Source organism: Parambassis ranga, chromosome 5 (genome assembly GCF_900634625.1).
Source record: "Parambassis ranga chromosome 5, fParRan2.1, whole genome shotgun sequence".
Classification (NCBI taxonomy): Eukaryota; Metazoa; Chordata; class Actinopteri; family Ambassidae; genus Parambassis; species Parambassis ranga.
Window position 1 is genome coordinate 27098374 of NC_041026.1, and position 24776 is coordinate 27123149.

Here is a 24776-nt window from a genome sequence, read left to right on the forward strand (position 1 = left end):
ACCCTCTGTGAATCATGGCAGACAGGACAGACAGGAGTGGATACGGCCTTCTTGATAGACAGTTAAAGAAGCACCAGCCGTGATTTGTAGCCACAGGGCAACAGTATTGCTGTAACCTGTCCTCATGCCAAGCACATATCAGCGCTTCAGCATATTTTCCTTCATAATTCATACTCCACAAGATCAAATTGTGATTTCTAATTTGATTCTGTCTTTTATTTATTTATTTATTACCTGATTGGGCAAGTCAGAGTGAAATTTACAGTATGTAGGCTGACATCTAATAGAATTTCCACATTTTGCTTCAGGGGAGTTTGTTTTTAGAGCATATTAGCTTTGCCGCATTGTAGCCTGACAGACGTTCTCTCTCAGGAGTCTGTGTTTAATTTGAATAATCACAAAAAAAAGTGTGTTCTTTTGGTTTGCAGGGACATCAGTGTCCCAGATGAATAAAGAAGTAAATGAGGGGAAGAAAACAGGTAATTATGCTGAACCAGTAAATGAATGACCCACTGACCCTTCATCCTAATTGATTTTATCGAGACAAATTATTTTTTTCTTGTTTTTTTTCTTTACCCATTTTGATGTTTTTTTGTTACCATTTTTATGTAATTAATTGGTTATGTGACCATAGAATCAAAAACTAGAAACAGGGAGGGAGGAAAGCTGCGTCTCTTTCATTTACCAGCAGGGCAATTATACTTGGCAGCTCATGAAATGATGTCACATCCTGGAAGAAGAGCAAAGACTTCACCTCATTTTGCCCACAATGTTATTTTGCTTTGTTTACTGTGTAAAATCATACAAGCATAACATTAACATACAGTTGGCTGTTTGGTGGAATAGTTAGGCTTGCAGATACTCACATTATGCAAATAACAAATCGTGGAGGGAAACAAAGTCTGTAGCAGCTGTGTGTATTTCAGAAATAGCTTTGTTCTGAGAGCGTCTGCCCCGGGTCAGGCCATCAACTTCACAAACCGTCGCAAATATGTGTTGGTCAGCGGGTGTATGCCAAGTTACAGTGCAACGCTACATGTGCGAGCGCACTGTCTGGGTGATGACATGTGCTACTTTGCATGTAAATTCTTTAGCGATTCACCTCCAAGTGAACCCACTGAGAGCGATTCTGGTGCTGGCTTAAAGACAGAGGTGTGTTTTTATGACTAGGTGAGGCATGTCCTCTCCAAGGCCCTCAAGCACTGTATCCCTCCACCCTCCCCTTTAATCACTGTATCAACCGCTCTCATAAACTCCATGAGCTGTGTATTAGTGTGTGTTTGCAAATGCTATATGTACGTGTCCGGGGGAATGTGCCCTTCCTTGTTTCTCCATTTTTAAACTTAATCAGCAAAAATAAAGCCATTGTATGCTCACTCATATTAAAGTGGTGATTATTGGTAATAAATACTTTTTATACATACTTATTACAGAGGCAGTTTTCTTCTTGCGCTTAATGAGAGTAATTTGATTTGCTTGAGAGATTACAGTTTCCTAGAATTAATGCGGCAGTCCCCATTCCAAGATAGAGTGAGATCTAAGATTCTTCACAGGTCGTGTGCTGCTAGATGCACCCCTCTCACATAGCAGCTAATGGAGTTGAACAGCAGTCTGTCATCCCCCCGCCCACCGCCCCAACAGCTCTATAGCCCACATGCCCTTGGTTCCTGCAGTGCTTGTTGTTTGGGCTACTTCTGCCTCATGTATTTTACTTCTCCCTCTTAATTCATGCCAACCACTGCTAAGTATCTCTCCCTGTAAAAAAAAAAAAGAAAAAAGAAAACAATACAGAAAGGATAATGATTTATTGTATTGACGCAATGTTCACTCGTCAATGAAAATTCAACATCTGGCAAAATTATTCACACAATTGCGCTAATTCGAGTAATGTTCTACTTGCACCAAGAGACGTTTTAAACTATAGTTTCTTCTCTCCAGTTTGTCGTTGTTTAATATTTCCTTCACATGTTTATGTAAGCCTTTCAAGCTTAGTGCATAACTTAATTTGAGTTGTGATCATCTTCTTCTGCGATATTTATTGAAGCCTGCAGCCTGCAGGTCTCAGCTCCTAAAGCTGAAGGTGGCTCAGGCAGATTGAGGGCGACCAATTCTGTCACTACACTGCACTCTGAATGTTAATTAAGCTGGAGGTGGTTTAGAAAAGTGCTTACACTGAAAGCAACGAAATGACATGTTAGTCCATAAACACTCCTGAAAAAGGGCTCAAATGGAATAGGATTTGTAAATCAGAACCGTGACCTGTCTTCTTTACAGGTCCTGGGCTGCTAGATGCACCAGTAGGGTTGGTCAGTCTAATACTGTTTCAAACAAGTACCTCTGTCCTGGGTTTTAGTCTTTACTGATAGATTGAGTAATAGCTGGAGATCAGTTTTTCCTTAAAGCTACAAGAAACCATTTCATTTGTCAATAATGGGTTTTAGTGGCGTTGGCGGCTTTGCCAGTGGTTACTTAAAATGGCACCAAATGTTCCCCAATTCCCTGCTTCTCCTTTAACTTTATTACATTAATTTCCTGGTTCAACATGCTCAGTTCTGAACAGTTGTCAATTATTTTGTCACAGATGGGGATGGAATACTGCTCTCCTCTGGGCTCCATCATTGATGTGTTACTGTCAGATTCATTAATCAGAGAAAATCAGAGAAAAATTACTTACCTTTAAAGATTTAGTTCAGATCAGTGCATTGTTGGCACTTTCAGCAGCATTAACTAGCTTTAGGTTGTTTTAAAAACTGTTCATTGGCTAAACTAAGGTCCCTAAATACTCATACACATTTCAACACAAATGCCGATGGAAGTTTATTATACACAGTGGTTAGCTTGTCAACAAAGGACAGGTGGTTTTGTTGTGTGATATTTGCACTTCTGTCTTCCTGATATGCTATAAATCATACTGTTGACAGACAAGCCATTTCTATTAAGTTGAATTACCGTGGTTTGTAACTTCCCATCGACAGTACATCACATAGCTGCCCATAGTTTTACTTAGGAGTCATATTTGAAAGGTATAAAAACTATGCATTACCAACAGAAGTATACGTTTTTTTGTCTTCCACTGAAACTTCCACATCTTCCTATACCAAGTCAATAAAGGTTAATAATTCCTGGAATAAGAGAAGACCGCCAAAAAAAGCCAGGCCCACCATGTGTCACATCATCTGCCTGTGAGACTGTGATACATTACAGTCCACTGTGACGGGTGATGTGTCTGGACACTGCTGGAGATTACTCCTCTTTATGACCGGGGCAATCAGATTTTTTTTTCCTGCTTTTCTCTTCGCTTCCTTTATTCCTGGCGGCATAGGATCATATTACCCATCTTGGAATGACTTCAACAGAGACACTGCTATTCCCAGGGAGCCGTCTCTCCCCGCTGCAACTCAATCCATAGCCAATTGGACTGGCCTGTGATTTATAGAAAATCTTCTTCTTCAGAGGAACTCTGGTTCAACACACATACACACACACTGGGAATTCTCCCTGAGCAGCTCATGATGTGTTTGGTCTCAGGTCAGGACAGTTCAAGGCAGTGAGCATCAGCAGGAAAAGGTATACAGTAAAAAAAAAATTACTAAGAAACTACCGTAAAGGCTATGCAAGGGTTGTTTAAGAAATGCAGAATCTTGTTTACTCCCAGAAGAGGGATTTTAGATAATCAAATCAAAAAGATGTTCATCTGCTCTTTGGGCAGATGTCATTTCCAATCTATCTTCATGGGAACAGAAAGAATTTGCTGTGGGCAGTGTCATGTTTATCATCTGCTTTACTGATTAGTGGGATTATTCATCTAGATGAGTTACTTTTGCATCCGTGCTGTTAATCAACATGCCCTGTGGTATAGAGTCCAAGGAATGGTCAGCTGACAACACAGACCATCAGTTCAGACCTCAAGCGCTGTGACCCTCTGTGGCTGTGGCAACTCTTCCCTGCTTCAAGCACCATCCTATAGTTGTTACGCAGTATACAGTCATCTATATTCACCACAACTAAATTGGAAGATTTAGGGGTTTTACTGGTCGTATCCCCGGAAGTCTCACGCGTATCAATAATGTTGAGTCCTCTGTCTATGAGACCAGGGCAGATAGATCTTCCCATTCTAAACAATATCATTCACACATGATAAAATCTGCTCACAGTATTCTAGGTCTCATGCTGGGTTTTTGGAAGCACCCATTTTCCCAAGCACAACACTCTCTGCTACAAAAGTGATGCAACACTTCCAACAAAGATGCAATCGGGAGCAGCGTGTGTTTTCTAACAGTCCGTCTAAGTACCCCTCACAGTTGGCATGCCTCTGCTCTTTTCCTCTTACTTTATCAACTTGACGGATATTATCGTTGTATTCAGCGGTGGGCATCATATGCTCAGAATAAAAAGCTAAGGTCAGGGTGAGAGGAGCTGCTGAGATCTGCCCGCTGCATTGTTCCCAGATCCCCCCCCCCACACTCTTTTTAGCTCTCACTTTATCGTCTTTTCACGTCTCTTCCTCTCCATCTGCCTCTAAATGACACCTAAGCATTGACTGTTCCTCCAACTGATGTGCCTGTGTGTGACCTCCCTCCTTTAGTGGAGCCATTCACAGTCAATACTAAAGTAGAATGCCTGGCTCTTGGCGGGTAGACATAAGAGAGACAGTGACACGCGGCTATGCGCTGATAGACTTTCCACTGGAGTGGATTAAATCAGCATCAGGCTAGTGGAGCTGATTACCTCAATATGAAAATGCAGTATCTTAATGGTACATATTTTCATGAGGCAGCCTAGTTGCCTTTCATTTTGCGGCTAATATGTCTATTCTTATGAGTCATTTACTTCTTTAATTACCTTTAGCAGCAGATGCACAATGGTGTATTAATGTGAATGATTTTTACTGCCACTTCATCATACTGAGCCTGTGAAGTTGAAAGGCGTAATTGAGGTGGAAGAGCGACTCATGAGAGAAACAATATTTAGTTGACAGTTCCTCTTGTACTCTGGGAGGGTGTTTATGAGTTTACACCGCACTAAAGCTGTAATAAACGCAGTATTCGTTTAATAATGGCGGGGGACGGAAATGCTGAGAGTGTTGTTGCGAGAGCCCTGTAATGTGCAAGGTTTGAGCATCGGGCCTGTTTTCCATGTGGAGTGGCTTTTTGGAAATGGCATTAATTATATACTTACTGGGAAACCAGACTTTCCCTGCTTTGCATTGCAGATAAACGTCTGTATTACTGAGGGAAAGAGAAAGGGGGGAAAATGCAATTAATTTAAATAGACATGATCCTCACTGCTTATCCGCTTACATGTTTAAAATCACCCCCTGCCATAAAAATAAAAAATATATGCGTTTCAATTAAAATTACAAGTATTCCAAGTGACTTCCTCTACTATATGTTTGCATAGTCAACACACCTCTAACTTGATTGTTATCCATTAGATATAGTCAATGCAGGATACCTCCAGCTTTTACTGAAATCCACTGGCTACAATAGTCCTTAAAATTTATGAACTGATTGCTGTAGCTCCTTGTGGAAGAATGTTCTCAGGCTCAGTTTGTTTGCAGCTTACATGGAAAAAGCTGTCGAGTAAAGAACCTGGCCTCTTGGCTTGGTTACCGCTCAGCAGCAGAGGGCCTTGTTTTTGAAAAGGAAAATAACCGAAGTGATAAATGTCAGGTGAGTTGAGATGCGCAGTCAGTCAGAAAGTCAAGCAGATAACCTTGACATTTAGGCCGCCGGTGTTGAAGCCCCACTGAGGCTGCAGTGTGAGACCAGAGGGCCAGGTGTCTTCTGAGCCGGACTACATTAAGAGCTAACCTATTACTTGTGTTGTTGCTAGCTGTCTCGGAGCCACACTCTTCTGCCTAATAAACCCTGTCCAAATGTGGCCGTGGAGTAAACATACTGGAGCACACACTCTCACACACACGCAAACAGATGCACATGTAGCTCGTTCTCCTTTTCTCTGAGTGGCCGCAGGGATCTGGTTACACCTGCTCGCACATCTTCTAGCAATTAGGAGCAATCTGCTTGAAACCATTTCACGTTCAAGGTCTTCCCCAGCCGTGGCAAGAGGAGCTTGACATATATAGAGCTACAGAGGTCCTTCTGTTAATGGGCCTGAACAAACAGCGCTAGCCCTGCCTTTTCCCTGACTTTTGATGGAGACGCTCACTGTCATGTCTAACTTTATAATGCTTTTCTTTTCTATTCAGAAAATGTGATTTTAACAGTGTGCTTTAGACTTCACTTTAGAAGAAGTGAATGCTCTTGTTCCTCCAGCAGACTGTTGTTTTTGAGGTCAGTAAAGTTGCGAAAAAAAAAAACTGAGAACAGAGAGACCTATCTGAAATATGTCTGGCTTTCATTGTAGTGGGAAAAAGGTACAGCAAGGGATTCAGCAGAGAGCAGACTTGACTGTGTGGCAATGCTCTGAGCTGGGATTTGTAAGACACCCAGAGCTGGCTTTAGCAGCAGGAAACCCCAAAGCCTGTAAATAATCCACATGTGCAGACTGCACATAAAGACATCCAGTACTTAGCAGTTCCCTTATCACAGCATGATAGCCCAGGGACACAAGAGACGCTCCTGCCTCTATTCACTAATATGGTGTGAAAGTAGATGCAGATAAAACGGCTGTTGTTTATTGAGGAAGTTGTGTTAACATGGGGAAGAGGATGTGAACTTTGAACACATTCAAAATGTGGAAAATAAAAGAGGATTGCAAATGACAAGGAGACCAAATTGCAACGTCTTTGTCGCTGATAAAACCTTGCCATGTGCTGGAGGGTGTTTTCTAATCAAAAGCACCTGGAGGGTTCACTCCCTCTATGGTGTGTATTTTTGTGCCTGTGCACTCACAAACAATGCATGTAAGTATGGGGTATAAATGTAGGCGTCTGTGTTTGCAGTTCTTATTCCAGTAACAAGCTTGCCTCCTAAACAACCTCACTTTTACACTATAATAGGGCTGCTGTAGTCTTGAATTGTAAAGCAGCAAATGATGTAACATACTTAAATCTGTTTTTTTTCCCACAACTAAACTAAAGAATAATACATTTTAGTCTTCATGTAAGACAATGTAATATACCAGAAGTAAAAATAAAACTGAAAATTTGACAGAGTTCACTTTTCTTATGTCCTGTATAGCCACTTATTTTTTTTCTCTATTTAAAACCTATCCAACAAAACATACTGTCCTTCTTCATTGTTTATAACACTTTGTCTGGGGCAGCTCCCTACATTGGCATCATGCATCTAGTACCCCTGACTGGAAGATCAAAGAGGATAAATTCCAGGTAGAGGGTGAGGACTAGAGAGCTCTGAAATACAGGAGTTGGTGCTGTGTAAACATCGCAGTGACAGTTCACAATAGGTTATTTTAGCCCAGCATTAGGCCTCTCAAAGGCATCCCACCTCCAGTGTTTTTAATACAAACCTGACAGCAGCATTCCTAAACGTGAGGCCGACCTCACAGCACCGGTTCTCAGCCTGCTCGCCTTTTTGTCTCTTCATTATTTAACCAACAGTGACACACATCCTGTAACGTTGGCTTTCTAAAGTTGTTATTAAGCCAACATATTCAGGCTTGCACTGTCAGGCAGCAGTGTGATTTCAGTTAATTTGCCTATGTCAAGATGATCATTGACTATGTTTTCAAGGGCATGATCACATAATTATTGCCCTTACTTTAATTGGAAAATAATTTGATGAAGCTGTTGACATGAAAAGTAGGAGGCTGTGTTAATAATTTTCTCATTTCATGCAATGTGGCAAAACGCTGTCATTGTTTAAATTGCCATGTGACTCATTTTCTTTAAAGGACTAGTGTGTATAATTTAGGGGCATGTATTAACAAAAATCGAATAGCTTATTTTTTTTTATTAATAGTAGTCGTCATAGTTACCTTTGACCACAATTGCTGTTTTCTTTTTTTAATCATCTTTGAATGAGCCCATCTTATCTGCATAGGTCACAGAGCCAACCATGTTTCTACAGTAGCCCAGGATGGACAAATTGAACACTGGCTTTAGGGAGAAGGCCTCTTTACTTTGACGCTGCAGCCACCATAGGCTCTCCTATATAGAAATGAGGAGGGTTGAGAAATGGAGGGGTATTGAGTGGATTGCAATTTGCACCTTCATCACTAGATGTTGCTCAATCCCACACACAGGCCCTTTAATACAATGTGTGCAGTCAAAATGGCACTATAGCTCCGTTTCCCATGAATAAATGATTTTACAGTACTATCAAACATCTACACACAATAGGACTCTAGTGGTCAACCTTATATTATGTTTTGACAGCATAAATACATAAAATAATCGTAGTTTTAGGTGTCTTTAAAACATTACTATTACATTCTAAACAATGATCCCCTTAAAGCAGTTTAATAATTGATATGTTTCTGGAATAAGTGACCTTTTGCTCTGCTTTTTCTCTTTCTTTTCTGTATATACTGATGACAGTGTGGAAAGACTTCCCAGAAATGTATCTTTTCATCCATTACTGACTGAACTTCCTATCATATCCTGTTGACTCAACTTTGTTCCAACACCCTCGGTTGTAAACCCAGACACACATGCCGCACACACACATTTCACTGCATGTGTCATCAGTTACAGAGAAAAAGAAAACAGCAAACTTTGTTTACTCTTCAGGGTACCCGTAATACCACGCCTTAGGCATAGTGAATGATTTTGTTACTGCTTTTTTTTTCCTCTTTTGAATTTATGTGTTAGCAGCGTTTCAGAATGTGTTGACGGATCCTAGCTTGCGCAAACCACATTAAATTTCCATTATGAATATTATCTTAATAGCTTGCAGAAATAAAGTTTATCTTTTGTTTTTTATATATATACTGAGTGAAACAAAAGTAAAATCTAAAAATAAAAAATATTCTGTACATTTTTCACAATTAATGATGCTCAGCATCACCAGACAAGGCAGCCTCACAGGGTAATCATTTGTTATTTTTCTAATCCCATTACTTCAGATTCTGTTTAAGGTTTTTAATCCAGATTAAATGCCGCTGGAGTGAAAAGTTATTGCCTAAAATGTAAATATTGCCGACATACGTGGGAGTGAATCTTGCTCACATAGTTCTTTGTTTGAATGTATTCACTTTCTTTATGAGTATACACACTTGAAGGGGTTTCCCCACAACAAAGACAATTAGGCATGCAGAATGAGATATGTTGGGCTTGTATCATTTATCTTCATGAGACCTCAGCAGAGGACAGAGACAGACAGGCGGAAAAAAAGTTAAGCATGGTGAAATGCCAGTGTGGCCTCTTTGTAGCCTGTGGTCATATTTATGCCTCATGATGTCATCCAACAGCCGTGTGTTTGGGAGGGTCAACACATACACCCACACACAGACCATCATACAGCTATTTGCTTCCACCCGCTTACTGACTCTCCCCTTTCTGCCTTAAAGTATTGTCTGGCTTTACTGGCACTAAGTCTTTACTGGCATTACTATCTTTTAGTCTGTACACAGGGCTTTCTACTTGCTCTTTCCCTGTCGATATCTTACTTTCACACAGTCTTTTAAAGGTTTCACTCACATTCTCACACATCGCTCTGGCTTTTTCCTCTTTTCTGTGTTTTGTTTGTTTTTTTCTGACAGTCTTCTTATTAAATTTACTTTTACAGTTTCTGAACTTTTCTAATAACCTAATAGATAGTTACTCCATGAGATGAGCTGGGACGCACCCCCACCAACTGTTTGTTTAATTGTGGGAGCAATCGTCTGAGGAACATGGAAAGAATGAGGCTAGTTATTTACCCAGATGGTTTACTGGTGGAGGTGTGAGGCTGGCCAGCTCACTGTGGGAACACAACGCTTGCTTTTCTTGGTATCGCTGACCGTTTTCAAGACCACTGTGTTTTTTTCCCCCAGCTCACTCCAGCTTTGTTTGCTCTGGATGGCATGTTTGATTATTTATCGTAAAGGAAAAGGGAGTAGCTAGAGCAATAAACATGTGACTGCACTGTATTTTGTTTTCCACTGAGAAGGCCGTGTCCTTTAACAGATATTTGAAGCGGCCATAAAGTCTTTTATTTGCTTTCCTGAGGGGGGGTTTGACTGAGCTAAAGGAGGATCAAAAGCACTGATTAGTGTCTTTGACAGTTTTTGTTTGGTGTAAGTGCAACTTATCAACAGATAAATATTTCTTCTGGAGACTATCGATTGTGTTTTTTTTTTCTTTCTTTTTGTGTGTGTGAATTTTTTCGTGACTTCTGATAATTGTATATTCCAGCCATAGGTTTATAACTGAATAAGAGAGTATCCCTGTTTGTTTTCTATCAGAAGGCATCTGCTCTGATAATAGGCATCAAAGTGTTCCCAAGGGACTTTAAGCCTGTATACTTGTAGCATTTCTTTTGAGCGTTGTTAACATTTCTTTGTATTTCTCTCCATCAGGCTCTTCAGATGGCCCGGCAAATACTTCTCCAGCAGCAGCAGCAGCAGCAGCAGTCACAGCAAATGCAACCAAACACTGGCCGCAAATCCCCTAAAATCAACGATAAGCAACAAAGTCTACAGGTACTGTAAATATTTTGTACTCTCTTATATATTAACCCATGGTATCAGTGGCTTTCGTTATTTGACTTTGTGGTTGTTCCAAAATTATGCAACTTTTGCGAGAACACAGTGTGCAAGAAAAGAACAGCACTATGCTAAGTTCACAAACAGGAAATTAAAATCAGCAGTGCAACATTTGCAGTCATGTATGCTCACGCATTATGTGTGATTAGCAGCACACACACACACACAGTCAAAATCAACCATGTGTCGCTGAAATCTTGACAGAACATTAGAGGCAGCAGTATGTAGGCTCTGTATGTAGGCCAGGCTGGCAGAAAGCCCCTTTGTGACCAGTTTAGATCACACAAGCTCATCCAGTATTGCTATGATCACCCTTGTTGATTTTTTTAACAGTAGACAGGACTTTTTTCATTGACTGTGTCTGTGTATAAGCTGGAGGAAGTGTTTAAATAAGGGAGAAGACAAGGGAGAAGCGAGAGAGCTTCTTCCCTCAGAGAAGGTGGTCTGGACAGGCAGAGGGAGCTCAATAATTTCCCTGATTGCCTTTTAATCACAGAAATAAGAGAAGAGGCAGGCTGCTACCACCAGCAGCAGGAGGTGCTATGGAGCAGAGCCCACTACTGGGTTGGTGATCCAGGTGGTGGGCTTGGAGGTGGAACAGGGAGAGATGAGTAAAAGGGTGTGAGAGTTCAATAGGTGGTGGGACAGTTATTTGGACTGCCTTTGTAATGCATTGAAAAGAAACAGCAGGGAAAAAAAATCATTCTTTTCCAACTTGCTTTTAAATCGAACATCGCTGCATATATGATGCAATATTTACGTAAATTTCAGATCAGCTGCCTCAGAGATGTATATCTTTGTTTGAACAAGGACGGGTTGTTTGTGTCAGTGTGAAATCGCAAACGACTTCAGGGCATATTTGGTAATTAATACGGAGGCCCTGTTCTGTGTGTGTGTATATATATAATATTTAATACCCTTACTATCCCATTGGGGGCCCTTTTTAATGAGCTATTGTAGCAGCTAGGTCTAATGTCAGGTTGTGGAAAAGCCTCTTTGTTGTGCAGATGTCTTCGGAATAGCTCCAGAGGATGAAATATGACTGTGATGACCTTTCAGTTGTGTGCATATTTGTCAGGATTCAAATAAGTTGAAAGGATCAAACTAAACAGTTTCCCCAGCCTGCCAGGGAATTGTGCTGCAGAGGTCAACAGAGGGGACCACAACGGCAGATTCCAGCGTACAGCCAGTTGTTGGTACATAGTGAAGTACTAGACCATCTCCTGCAGACAAAGACAAAATTAAAATTCTAATTTATTAATGTATACAGAGAGCTTGGCCAAGCTGTCACTCAGCTATTGAAAAGCGAGTCGGGCCCTTTCCCCCCACTTCCCCTCCCCTCCCCTCTTCTGCCCAGTTCTTGTGAAGAGAGCTCAGGCTTGCTGTAGTATCTAACTAACACTGTAAATTGCCAGCTCTCTTATGTTGTATGTTACATTTTTTTCTGGGTTGAAACTGCCATTATGAAAAAGCCACAGGTCCAGACAAGTGTTTGTTTATCTCTGAATTACATATTCTGCTAATTAAACACAGGCCAACCACACAAGCCAAGTGTTCATACATAAGGATCAGTGTGCCGATCTGTGTAAGCGTGCATTACATTTGTTTGGGGCTTTATTTTCTCCTCTGATGGATTTCTGGTGGAGAGATTTCTGTTGTTTTCTGTCTCACAAACAGAGTCACATCTCACTTCCTCTTTTAAGAACAAGAAGAGCCCCCTTCACACAAACACACACACACATAACATTCACTCCATCACACATCACCCGGATAATGATTCTCTGTTGAGCTGGACTGGGTCATCAAAAGACATGATCCAACAATTATGAGACTGTGTAGTAAGCTGACACCTCATAAAAGCACCTGATCTGCAGACGAGACTCCATTCATCTCAGCGGGCTTCCTATTAGGCATGAGAAGATGTGCAGAGAGACTTTTACTCATTTGGATATGTGACTCACTTTCCAATTCATTCAAGTCAAAAAATAATGAAGCACAGTATATATGAAACATCTGAAAAAGGTGACCTGCATAGAGTACTAAAGGGAAAAATATGAGTCAAACAAGCCTCAGAATCCTTGATCAGCATTAAATGGCTCTTTGGTTTTATATCTCCCCAACAGGGGTGCCCCCCTCTCCCTCCCCTTCCTCTTCCAAACCCTCTCAGCCCTGCACCGCCTACCCCTGCCTGTGGATGAAGATGCCTGTGCTGTACACTCAGCAGCCTAGAGGCCTTTTAATCATGCTAGATATACAAACATCTGCCATGCAGGCTGGAAAGCAGCTAAACATACTTGACTGGTCAAAAAGCCAGTAAATTACATCGACAGAATGACACATGTAATTAAAAGAATCCATGCCGCTTTTACCTTTTGCGCTTCACACCTACAGTGGCACGACAACGAGAGCCAGCAACTCCCACCCCGCTAATTACCATTATCAGTGAAATGGTAGGGTTTGACTCATTAGTTCCATGTGCATTTAATTAGAGGCAGGCTGAAATTGGATTTAACTTATTACTTTTTCATGGATCACTTTCTTGTCATCACTTCAAATTGGATTGCAGCCCCAGGTAACTAATTATGCCAGCCGCAGGATCAGGAGTAGAGAAATAGGTAATTAGGAACAACACTGTCGGACCCTCGCTGATAGTCCACCAGCTCCGAGGTAGGGGGAGGGGAAGTTGATGCTCGTTTGTGGTGTTGCACACGAGACCGGCTGGTTAACTACACCTCATTGCCAGGAATCCTAGGTGTGCATCCACCTCCTACAGGGGATTATATGGCACTCAGCTGGGCAGTAGATGCTGTGTCAACATGGTGTCTTACGATCATCATACAGTAATACCCAGATTAAACTTGTTTCCATCCAGGATTGTGTCTGAATGTGATCTCTACTCTTCATGTCACTGTTACAGTGTGAGGTATGGCCAGTGGCCAGTGGATGATCTCTGCATGGACACTGCTTGAATGACATTGAGTGGTTTCTGTCTGTAGTTTGCCTGCTCTGGTGCACAAGTGACCTAAGAGGAGAAGCATGTAGATAACATGTTAGCAGAGATAATTAGATTGTGGAAATAAAAATAGCTTTACATATTGAGAACCTCTATTTTCCTGTTTAAGTGAAGAGCTTCTTTGACACTAAATGATATGTCTCCTTTGGGTTTCATGTAGTCTTACTTTGCATTGAGGAATGCTATTCACAATCCTCAGATAAATGTTGCACATTTTCATAATGTCAAAGGTGCAACACTTGTTATTCTTCAGACACAGAGAAACTGCTGATAATGTTTCAAAACCATGCCAGCAGACAGTTTTCTTATCTGCACTATTATTAGTTGAAGTCACAATCCAGCCTTCTTCCTTCTCTTTTCCTTTTTCTCTCTTTCTCTCACTCTGTGTTTTCACACCATAGTGTACAGCCTCACAGAGGGCATCTCCAGGTCAAAAGATAATGTCTTTTCAGTTTACAGGATGAAAGCCTTTTAAGTTGGAGAGCGCCCCTACATACGCCCCTCCTCCCCGCGCTTGCTCTTCACATCCTTCATTTGTGGTCTGTTGGGGGGAAGCGTGATGTGACACAATCCAGGGGCCAAGCCTCTGTCTGACAGGACAGGGAGAAGCCGCCGGCTCTCTTTCTCTCCCTCTCCTACTGTTTTTGCAGTAGGCCCATGGCATTGTCCTGACACATGTATACCACAGAGCTCCAATCTGTAAGTCATTAGAGCACTAGGCCAAAGCCTGTCAGCTGGAGCTCAGCCAGTGCTGCAGGGTGATCTGAGGCAGCATTTTGAGGTGTTTCCACAGCCCAGTCGGCCACTGGCCCAAAGTGGCACAGCAGTAGTAGCCTACTGGCGAGCTGACAGTAAGTCTGGTTTAATGTTGTAGTTAAGCTTATATGAGATAAAGATTCTCTTGAAATGTTTTGTAAATATGTAGCCACTGCCAGCAGCCATTTAGCACAGGTTAGCACAAAGATTGGAAATATAACAAACAGCTAACCATGAATGTTTGTCCTCACTGTAAGGCTGTCAAAGATTTCAGGGAGTCACTGTCCATGTCAGGAAATAGATGCTTGCATTGTTGTTTGCACATTTTGTGTCATTTCATGTGTCTGAGCTAAGCTAAGGTAGCACAAAAATGTCAGCAAACTAAGGTGAATGGCAGCATGAAGACTGCAGTTAGTTTTGTGTCAGACCATTACTTTGAGTTTCAGATGTTATTTTATTGGGCACCAAAAGGTTATAGTTATATTTAGGAAAAATCATCATTGTTTGATTGACCTTTCCGAACAAGCTTCTCTGCCATTTTTATAGCTGCCCTGATAACAAATACTGCAGATTTGTACATGCACAATGTTGATCACAAATTGATTTTTTTGGCATTTTTCTGTTGAGGATAAATTGTAGATAAGTGTAAGAACACGGCAGTGTGGTAGATCTATTCATCATAACTCCTGGTGATAAAACAAATAAGTCAATATTCCCAAAGTGTTGAACTACTTCTTGAACAGCTGATTTTTCCCTGAATACTCTCCTGATTAAAATTGAAATTGTTGACATTTTTTTGTGGTCTTCACTTCTTTACCTCCAGGATGTTTCAATGCCTTCAATATTTTAGGGAAATATGCTTCTGAATAGCTCCCCTGTCAGTCTACAAAGTGTTTTCAACAGTAAAATCCCATAATTCATCAGCTGTGTGCGTGAGCTGTAGAAGCAGTTCATCTCTTTGTGTTTGTAAAAAGTCTCAAGGTGATGCTGTAATGAAATCTCATTTTGATGTGTGTGTTGCTTTGAGGTGATACAATCTGTCAGGAATGATCAGCACAACACCAAGGTCGGTGCTCACATAGAACCTGGGGATCAGGCCGTCTCTTTTGCTGCTTGTTTTCCTTGTCATATTGTAAAAATGTATTATGTGTACTGTATAGATTAAAACCAGGTTTGGGATAATCCTGTCAGAATGAAGTCATCTGTCCCAATTCCACAAAGCCAAGTAGAGACTTGTGTGTGTGTGTGTGTGTGTGTGTATGCGTTGGAGCGAGGGGGGCAGCTGTGTTGGGAGCTCTCTTCCAGCCAAGACGATGATTGTCGAATTGACTCCAGTCACAGCGCTGGGAGCCACTCTACCATTTTCAGGACCCTCTATTCATTGGAGGCCTGATGTTTCCCTTAAAGCAGTCAACCCTCCACCTAACTCAGTCATCTACATGCACACACACACACACACATACATACACTTCCCTCTAAAATTTGTTGTATCTCTGTGTCATCCTCTGGCATTATATCTTGATGTCAGGCGTGTGTTGTTTGGAGTGATTCACATGCCCTTTGCAGACGAGTGGAAGGATGGATGGAAGCACAGTCAACCATAGCTTTAATAAACACTAACAGCTATGCAAGGTGCAGTCAAGTCAGCATCAGCTCACAATACAGCTTCTATTTGGGTGTCATTGCACACTTCTGACAGCTTGGCATTTCTCTGGTTCTATTTTCACTTCTTGTTAGGAAGAGAGAAAGGATTTCTGCTCAGACCGCAAGAGAGAGATGCAAAAAAACAGAAGGGCTATGCGAGGACATAATTTGGAGCATTTTACTTGTGTTGGACAGTGTACAGTAAACTAACTAGTCATCCATGTAGCTACACCCAGTCTACAGAAAGCATAAGGACGTAGTAATACAGTTTTCACATGAAAAATAGGAAAGAATCAGCAAGACTGCTTCTCTGTGTGTGTCATCTACAGGACTGTTTGTGAGGGTTTTTTATTAGTTAGTGTTGGAAGCAGGGCAGGCTAACAAATGCAGTTTAATAACACCACAGAACATGTTAGCAAGGTAGTTAATCATAGTGCTTGGTGCATCCTACAAAAGTGATGACAAGAGCCACCCACAGACTAGACCGAGTCTCACCAGTCATTGTAGTAAATCTCACGTATTTATCTCTCATATTTGTTTACAATATGATATGATCACTAGCAGGTTAAATGCACCAATTTAACTTCAGATATAGTTGTCAAGTTATATTTATCTTCAAGGCGACCACAAATAGTCTTTGTTATTGCATGTTAAAATACTCAGTACTGAGTTTCTCTGTATTAATATAGTTTTCGATTTAAATCTAAGATGAATCAATTGCCAAACAAGACAGGGCAAAAATTCCCCCACCTCCTTAAATCGCTGTTGCTTAAACCCAAAAGTGTTCTTGTTTTGACTAAGTGAAAAACCACACTAGACTGGAACCGTCATACACAGGCTGGCATATCACCTCAGGGAAATATTTAGCAAATACAAAGCTCACATGTGCTGACTAAACAATGTGTTCTCGAATACTGAAATTAAAAGTAAATAACCAAACCCATATATAATAGAGCAAGAGGAACACGGTGAGTCAGACGTGACTTACAGTAACTTACTCTGCTTCGGGTGATAACCTCATTCACTTTAAATATGACTTCTTCCATGTATGAGAGGGAGTATCAGTAGGTTGTAAATGCATGAGTAAAATTACAGTTTTATTTAGGCAAGTTCTTGTTAGAAAACACCACATGGGAAAAAAATGATAAATTTAATAAATAAAAAAGTTAGGTTTTGGTGTAGTGTGAAAACACAATTGATTGTTTACATTTATTGGGAGTATTGTTAAAGTAATATTAAAAACAGAACTAAAGCTCACATACACTGATACTGTTGTAGATCTAAAAGGTATTGTTGCCTTGGTGATATTATATAGAGCAGCTGTTATTTATATAGGTCCCACACATGCCCTGCTGACTCCCTCTGCCAGTAAACAATGATTTACTTCTTACACACACACACACACACACACAGGGAAACAGACTGTGTTTGTTTTCTCATGACAATGGTCCAGGTCACTAGTGCCTTTCAAGAAAAGGAATGAGCATAGTTTTGTATTTTCCTCCACTTCCTCTCTCCTTCTCTTTTTGTAGTAGCATTAAGACATTGGCTGGCATGCCCGCACAGCTTATTCACTAGCTGCGTTAGTGTTTTGGGAAGGCTTTGTAATTGGAGCTGAGTCGTTATCGTTAGTCGGAGCAGAGCGGAGCAAAGCCCAGGCCAGACCAGACATTAACTCATACTTTCTCTCTATTTCAAGCAGGAAATGGGAGTATTTTATAATGTCATCCACTCTGTCATGAACACAATCGCTCTGTACTCTCTGTAAACTATCACAAGGGATCTCAGTTCAAGGCTCAAGGATATTGATGTTTCTCTGTACAGAGGAACAAAAAAAAATCTATATAGTGTGTGTATCACATCGACACAAATGTGTAATTATTTTACATGGCAGAGGCACAGAGGCAATGGATTAGAAAGACAGTGTGTGAGAGGAGAAGCTTGAACTGTGTGTCTGCTAAATTTATCATGAGGCCTTTGGGAGCGTTGAAATGAGAACAGTGGCCTATTACTGCTAAGAAGGTGTTTTATTGAGAATACGCCGACATGCCACCCCAGGGAGAGTGCCGGGGGAGAAGAGTGTGGCCATAGCCTAAACCACTTTGTGCACACGTGTGTTTGTGTGTGTGTCGAGTATGTGCATGTAGTTGTAGGCACATGCCTGCATGTCACTGTCTTTTTGTGTGAGCCGTCTTGAGTGTGTCAGATAGAAAATAAAAGCCCCTTTTCTTCCACTTAATTATTCACTATGATATGTATTGGAATTGTCACTTTTGACACTTGAGGTGTCCCAGTCAATAATTTATATAGGTCAGGCTTAGCAGAGCTCATTGTTAGTTATTAGCAGATGAGAGCAGTGGCTTGTTATGCATGTGCTCTGTTTATTTTACCAGTATGTTTGTGGACTGGAATGCATCCCATGAACATTCCTTCATCCTTGGCCAAGGGTTTACAGCTGTTGATATGAGCTGTGTTTAAGAGCCCTGTTATTCAGCTCTGTGTTTATTGTCATGATAATTAACAAAGTGAGGTGTTAATCCTGCCTCATGTCTTTGTGCTAATTCCTTGTTAAGTGTGCTGCAGAACTTAGTGAACCTGATTTTATTGTTAATTTTTAAATTGGGACTGATTAGCAACCTTTCTTTTTGCTTTATACACACACACACACACACACACACATTGTCAGGAGCTGTGGTTTCATCATGCCTCTGCCTCTCCTGGTGTGTTCAGTCAGATCTCCAGTAGGTGGCAGGGTCCTGTTTTCTTCTCCTGTCTTCTCCCCTTGCTGAGTGCACACGGGTGTTAAAGAGTGTGATGATATCATGACAGCTAATTGCTCTCATTGGGATGGAGTTGGATGGATTGCCTGGTAGCTGGTGTAATGTTAGCTGTTAATTTAAGTGGTTTGAGCTTGTCTGAGGCCAAATTGTAGGATAAGTGTTTAAAACCAGCTGTGGTTGTATGAATACACTAAACTAATTTTTGTGTATTACAACTAGTTGCATTGTACTGTAAACTAAATACAGTGACAAACAAACTATTCTCATAAATACCTTTTAACTATCTAAAATAAAATGCATGTGTTCTCTTGGGAAATTAAAGAGGAAGAAAAAGTCTAAATAACTACAAAGCTTGTAAATTGTTTGTGCATTTGTTGTTCTCGGCATATAAAATGAGTTGTCTTTGTTCAGGCACTGTAAACAGTTTCTTTTAGCAGAACAATAAAGAGGCTGATAGCGGGGCCAGTTTTCTTTTTTTTCGCTGGATAGCTGTGTTTACTTATCTGTTGTTTAATTAAAGGGCCTCTTTTCTTTAAACTCCCATTGTTTCAATAGCATGGCCGGACTCCCGGCAGGGGTCAAAGGGTTAACAGCCGTCAACTGCCTTTCTTTTTTTTTTTTTTTTTTTTTTTAAAGGGGCCCTCACACAAAAGCACAGTTTCACCTGCAGCCCAGCCCGAGGCTCCCTATTGTGTGGCCCCATTTGAATTGATTATGTTTAGAAGGCCGGTTGTGATTGGTGGAGAAGGGTGTGGTTGATTGGATAGTTTTGTATTTTGTCAGCCAGGGAGCAACCTTGCGCGTGCAATCTGTCTGTATCCTGAGGAAGGTTGGAGACTCCACAGCACAGCAGCGCTTGTTCTCTGCCTCCCTGCCTCCCAGCCTGTGAGCCTCTACCTCTCTCTCTCTCTCTCTCTCTCTCTCTCACTCTCTCTCTCTTTCCCTCGCCGCTCTGCTCTCCGCTCTGCTTCACTCCACACCGCGTGGCCCGGCACTCTGTTTACCCTGCCAGCTAAATGGAGTTTGTCAGGTTTGTCAATATGATTGATTTCTGTGATTTTGCCAGCTTTCTTGTGTAAAAAACTTGACAATTTAATTTGACTGGGGAGAAGGAGAAAAGGAGGTTTATTGTCTGTCTATCGTTGATGTTCTATCATTGCAATTGGTTCATTTTGTCATGTAGTTTCTCATAGAAGAGCAGTTATCCAGGGTTTACTTTGGAGTGGAGATCCTGACAGTTTACAGGCATGTTCTGATAAGGATACATTAGATTTACCATGTATGAAAGTTATTCAAAACGAGTCTGCATGCTTTAGGAGCTTTTGTTTATCTGTTGATGGTTGTCAGAGGTTGTGCTTTTAACTCCTAGTTGGTGCAGAAGGGTTGTTTTTGGTTCTTTGCCCTTCTATTTAAATGTGTTACATTGATATACATTATGTTTTTTACTGACATTTTAGTGTTTGATTTAGGTTTTGTTTACTTTGCTGATAGTGAGCTAACCAGTTAAGCAGGATCTGGTAATGTACTGTGTGCTGTTTGAATTATGGAAAGTTCTAGGAAAAGAGGGTGCAGGTGTGCCTTCTTTTGTTGTTTGTCTCTCTTTCTGAAAATATTTGTCATGCTCTTATGTTAAGAATATCCTCAGGGTAATGCATTTAAGTACTTACATAGAGAGTTTATTTTTCACACACTGTGTACACTGGCTGTTTTATTTTATGCTGATATGTGCTGCTTAGTTAATGAGTGCTGGTCAGACTTTGCTTCCTCTGAGGCTATGGCCTGGACTAATCCTCACTCTCCTCTTGGTGTCACAGTGAATTAAGACATAGGCTGGCACAGCTCTATATTTGACACCGTCACCACAAACCACGTTGGAGCCGCGCTGTCACTCCAAATGTCATCGCTTATATCTTTCTGAAAAGTTAAGAGTGTGTGATTCTCTGCGTGTGCCCGTGTCTGTTGTGTTTGTGTGTGTCTGTTCTTGCTACAAAGGGAGTGCATTTAGGAGGGAAAGTTGTGGTCATTTTTCTCCATTTTTCTGCTGTCAAGTTTGAGCTGTGTTTGACAGATTTGAGGTTTCACACAGAAGACAGCTATTGACTTTCTTCTGTTTTTACAACCTCCTTTATGTATTTTGACTGCAGTAATTGAGGAAAAACAAGAATGCATCTGTGTTTGACTTTTTCAGCCTGTTTTTGTTTTTATCTGTTTGCACTTACCATTTAGCTGAAACTTTTTTGGTGCAACGTTTCAGCTCCTTGCATCAGTTGTAAGTACGCGGCTGCCTGAATGATAGGAGAGATGGAGGAGAACGGTGGAGGAGACTTATCAGATGGTTGAGGAAGGAGGAGGAAAAGAAGAGTGAAGCCTAAACAGGGCAGTTTTTGCCGTAATGCCGTGCAGCTGTGCAGCCGAGACTCGCAGTTTGGGAGAGCTGGAGTGCGAGCTGATTGGGTTGACAGTTTGTAATCAAAGTTGATTTATTGTTCATTAGTAGTGCATTAGCCCTTTCAGGCAGGGGCGTTATTTGTGCAGTGGCCTGTCAAGGCGAGGGGCTGCCAGCACCTGTCATTTCTAAACCATGACATAGGCAACCAGATATTAGCTGTGTACCCAAAGAGGGGGGCACAGAGGGGTTGCCTGCCGAGCCCCACGGCTCGCTGGGATATCCTTTACAGGGACGGTCCCTGCTTTGTACTAGGGCAGGCAGGCAAGACAGAACGCAGAGACGGGGGAATAGTTTAGCAGTGATATAGTGAGCCACCAGCTGCTCTCTGCTGTTATATCCAAGCTTTCCAGACTGAAACATGTTTTTACATGAAAAAGTCTTGAGTCTTTTTTTAAGGGTCATTACTGCTTACAGTATATGCGTCTCCGTTTCAAATAGGAAGATTAACTCTACACTTGAGATGCCATGTGCTTCCAAAGGTTGAGATGGCAGGATAATGATGAGATTACATGGTGCAGAGTGTTTCATGACAGCAGGTCTTTTTCACCCCTCATCTCCATCACAGTTTATATATTAAGGGAGTAGTGGTTATTGACATGTTGCACTTTGTAAATAAAAGTTTTAAAAGAATGTTTTAAACCTGCTTCTCACATATACTTTATATGTTTATTTTTTGTCTGTTTACTTTAAATGAATAACAAATCACAACAACATCAAGAGTGTCAAAAAACAACATCATTTGTGTCCTTCTTGTCTGCCGTCATGGAAACAAGGATTAGCTTTGCGTTGCTGGTGTGCAGAGAATAGAAACAATCTGTACGAGGATGTGTCAGCCATTGTCTTTTGAATACAGTTTCATTTGAAAGGGATTTTAGAGGCTGTGATCTTAATTAAATCTCAACTGACTCAAATAATGCATCTGAAAACGTGCAGCGTTGCGTAACTGTGCCGAGCTGGTGAACTGTAGATCACGGCCACACGGTTTACACCGTCAGTGTCTGTAGAGAAGATGTTTCCCAGAAAGGTCAAAACAGTGAACGGTGGTGTGTGGGATAGTAGTCATGCTAAATTTGTAGGCCAGGTTTCAGAATTTAAATGCCTTGTGAAATATGTGCTTGGAGGTGTGGCTTAAAAGGTCAGAAAGAGTGACAGGACACTGAGTCACACGTCAAAATGTTTGGTTTTTATTATTTTATTTTTTTTTTTTTTTCATAAATATGCCTAATTACATTAGTGTTACTATTATACATTTTATTTAAGTAGCTGCTTATTGAAAGTTGAAAGTATAATTTATAGTATAATTGTAAGGCAAATATTACTAAATTTCCAGAGGATGGTGTGTGTGTGTGTGTGCGTGCGCCTGTGTGTGTGTTTTAGGGGGAGGAAAGGGAGGGTGCCCTGTATGCTTCCCTCTCAGCAGTGGTCACCTGCAGTGGTGGCTGCCTTCAGTGTGGGAAACAGCATCCAGGGTCGCAGCTCAGCTGTTATTGTTGGGGTGAGAAGTCGCTCACTTCGCTGTGCAGTTTGTTTGTTTAAACCCGACACTGGGTCGAGCTCCGGCAAAAACCTGTTTGTTTGTAGTCCACAAGTTAATTAAAATGCAATCTTAACTTTTGTTATTACAGTTGCGGCAAATAATGTGAATCCAAGCCCCCTTACACCCTGGCACTCCTGTTGCAGAATATATAGTGTATGGTTAATGGATACAAAATATGGCTGCGATTATCTTGTTTATTTGAGCTGTAAATATTTTTAAAACAGCTTGATTGTGGCTGACAGAAAGAATTTGTGGTGGTCTTAACACATGGACATATTTCTGCTAATCCTTGACTTTTACATTTTTTTAGTTATACTGAATAATTTACATTTTTTACATGCAATTGCATGCAATGTAATTATTATTATTATTCATATTATTATTATTATTATCATCATGCTTATTATGAATAAGGCGTATTGGTGCAAATGTATTGCATCTACTTTTTAGAGGGAAATAACTATTCTCCACTTGAGAGATTTCAATCAACCTGAATGGGAAATATGAAATTAGTCTTTCCAGTCTTGTCGACGACTAATTATGTTCACACATCACTTAAGTACAATAGCTCCCGTGAAATCCTCATTTCGGCGACATTTTCATGCAGCAGATCATAGTCGGGATGGGAAGTCGTTTCCTTGCGCCACAGCAGGCCAAGGTATAACAACAGCATCAAACGGACTAGGCTCTGTGATTTCTCTAGGGCTTGTTATTTCTTTTTTACTTCTCCATTCCATTTGATGCCCCCACAAAACAAGATGACCCCAGGGAGCACAAATGAAAATTTGATAATTCTCTTTTTTTTTTTTTTCTTCCCTTTTTTCTTTTAACCAAGCTGCATCTCAACGGCCAGTGAATCGCTCTCTGTCGGTCTCACTGACGTTCACCCCCTTGTCCCTCATTCCTGGTTCTCTTAATTGCCTCGGTGCAGGGAGCAGGGGCTACCGGACTGCCTCGTTCACCCTACTTCTTTTCACCACTCTTTGACCTCTGACTTGTTATAGGAGGGGGTGCTCAGGGAGCATCTTCATTAACTCTGAATCAGTGACTCTCTGTAACGTTTTCAGGTCTGTGACGTGCGTTCCCTCATTAGATTATAATATTTTGGACTTTTCTCTTAATAATGCACAAAGAGAAGTTGCCTTAATGCAGGTGCCCTTTAATGATAAATGCTTTCTGTAGGGTGTGTGCGAATGGTGCAGTGAACATAAGCACTATATTTTTAGCATTTCTTTTAAATAAAAAAATACTAATTATTAATACTAAATGTATTTGTCATTTTTTCATTTCTTTTAGATTTTAATTCGTCCTCCAAGATTCTCTTTACTGTATATTGAAGATAGGGTTTTTCTTTTCCTACACATTGTCTTATGGGTTGCACATGTGCCTGTATGTACTTGTGGCAGTTAACATGCCACAGTTTAGATTTGTGTGTGTGTGTGTGTTTGTCTGCGTCTGTGTGTCTGCCCGGCAGGCCTGTGCTGGTACAGTATATTGCCTCCAGTCACTCTGCAGCTGTGTGAGAATGTTCCAGGTTTGAATGTTTATGTATGGGAGGCACCTGGAGAGCACCACACCTTCGTGAAAATTCATAAACGTCAGCTATTTCTGGCATCCTCAGAATGTCCTCTTTTTCACACCCTCATATTCGTAGTGTAGATTAGAGCTGGGCTCAGTGGATCCCTCCAGTTATTAGCCCAAGTACGAGTCTCCTTTTTAGACTATCTTTAGATGGTGATGTATTTTTGTGGATCATTTGGAGTCATGATGTTATCCAAGAGATAAGGGAGTGCACCATATGGGAGTGCTCTAAATGGCGACTGGCGTCCTGTGTTTGCGTTAAATGGGCATGATACAGCGGCCAAGGCAATATTTTTTAGTTAAAGTGCTCCTCCCGCCCTTCCACTCAATAGGACCCAGTCTTAGGCAGATTTTCACTCCTTCAGCACAGGATTAAATGGTAGTAGTTACATTGATCAATAGGTT

At 41.1% G+C, this 24776-nt stretch overlaps 1 protein-coding gene across 12 annotated transcripts in view; it reads left to right on the forward strand.

The window, feature by feature from the left end:
• foxp1b (forkhead box P1b) overlaps positions 1-24776 on the forward strand; it is a 136346-nt gene that overhangs the window by 76452 nt on the left and 35118 nt on the right. For 10 of the 12 annotated variants that reach the window (XM_028407305.1, XM_028407309.1, XM_028407313.1 and 7 more), the window contains one exon: positions 10426-10548. In XM_028407305.1, the coding sequence (XP_028263106.1) occupies positions 10426-10548 (123 nt within the window). Of the gene's footprint in view, positions 1-9999; positions 10144-10425; positions 10549-19629; positions 19835-24776 lie in introns of those variants that run through there. The other 2 variants (XM_028407316.1, XM_028407317.1) reach the window with 2 other exon arrangements.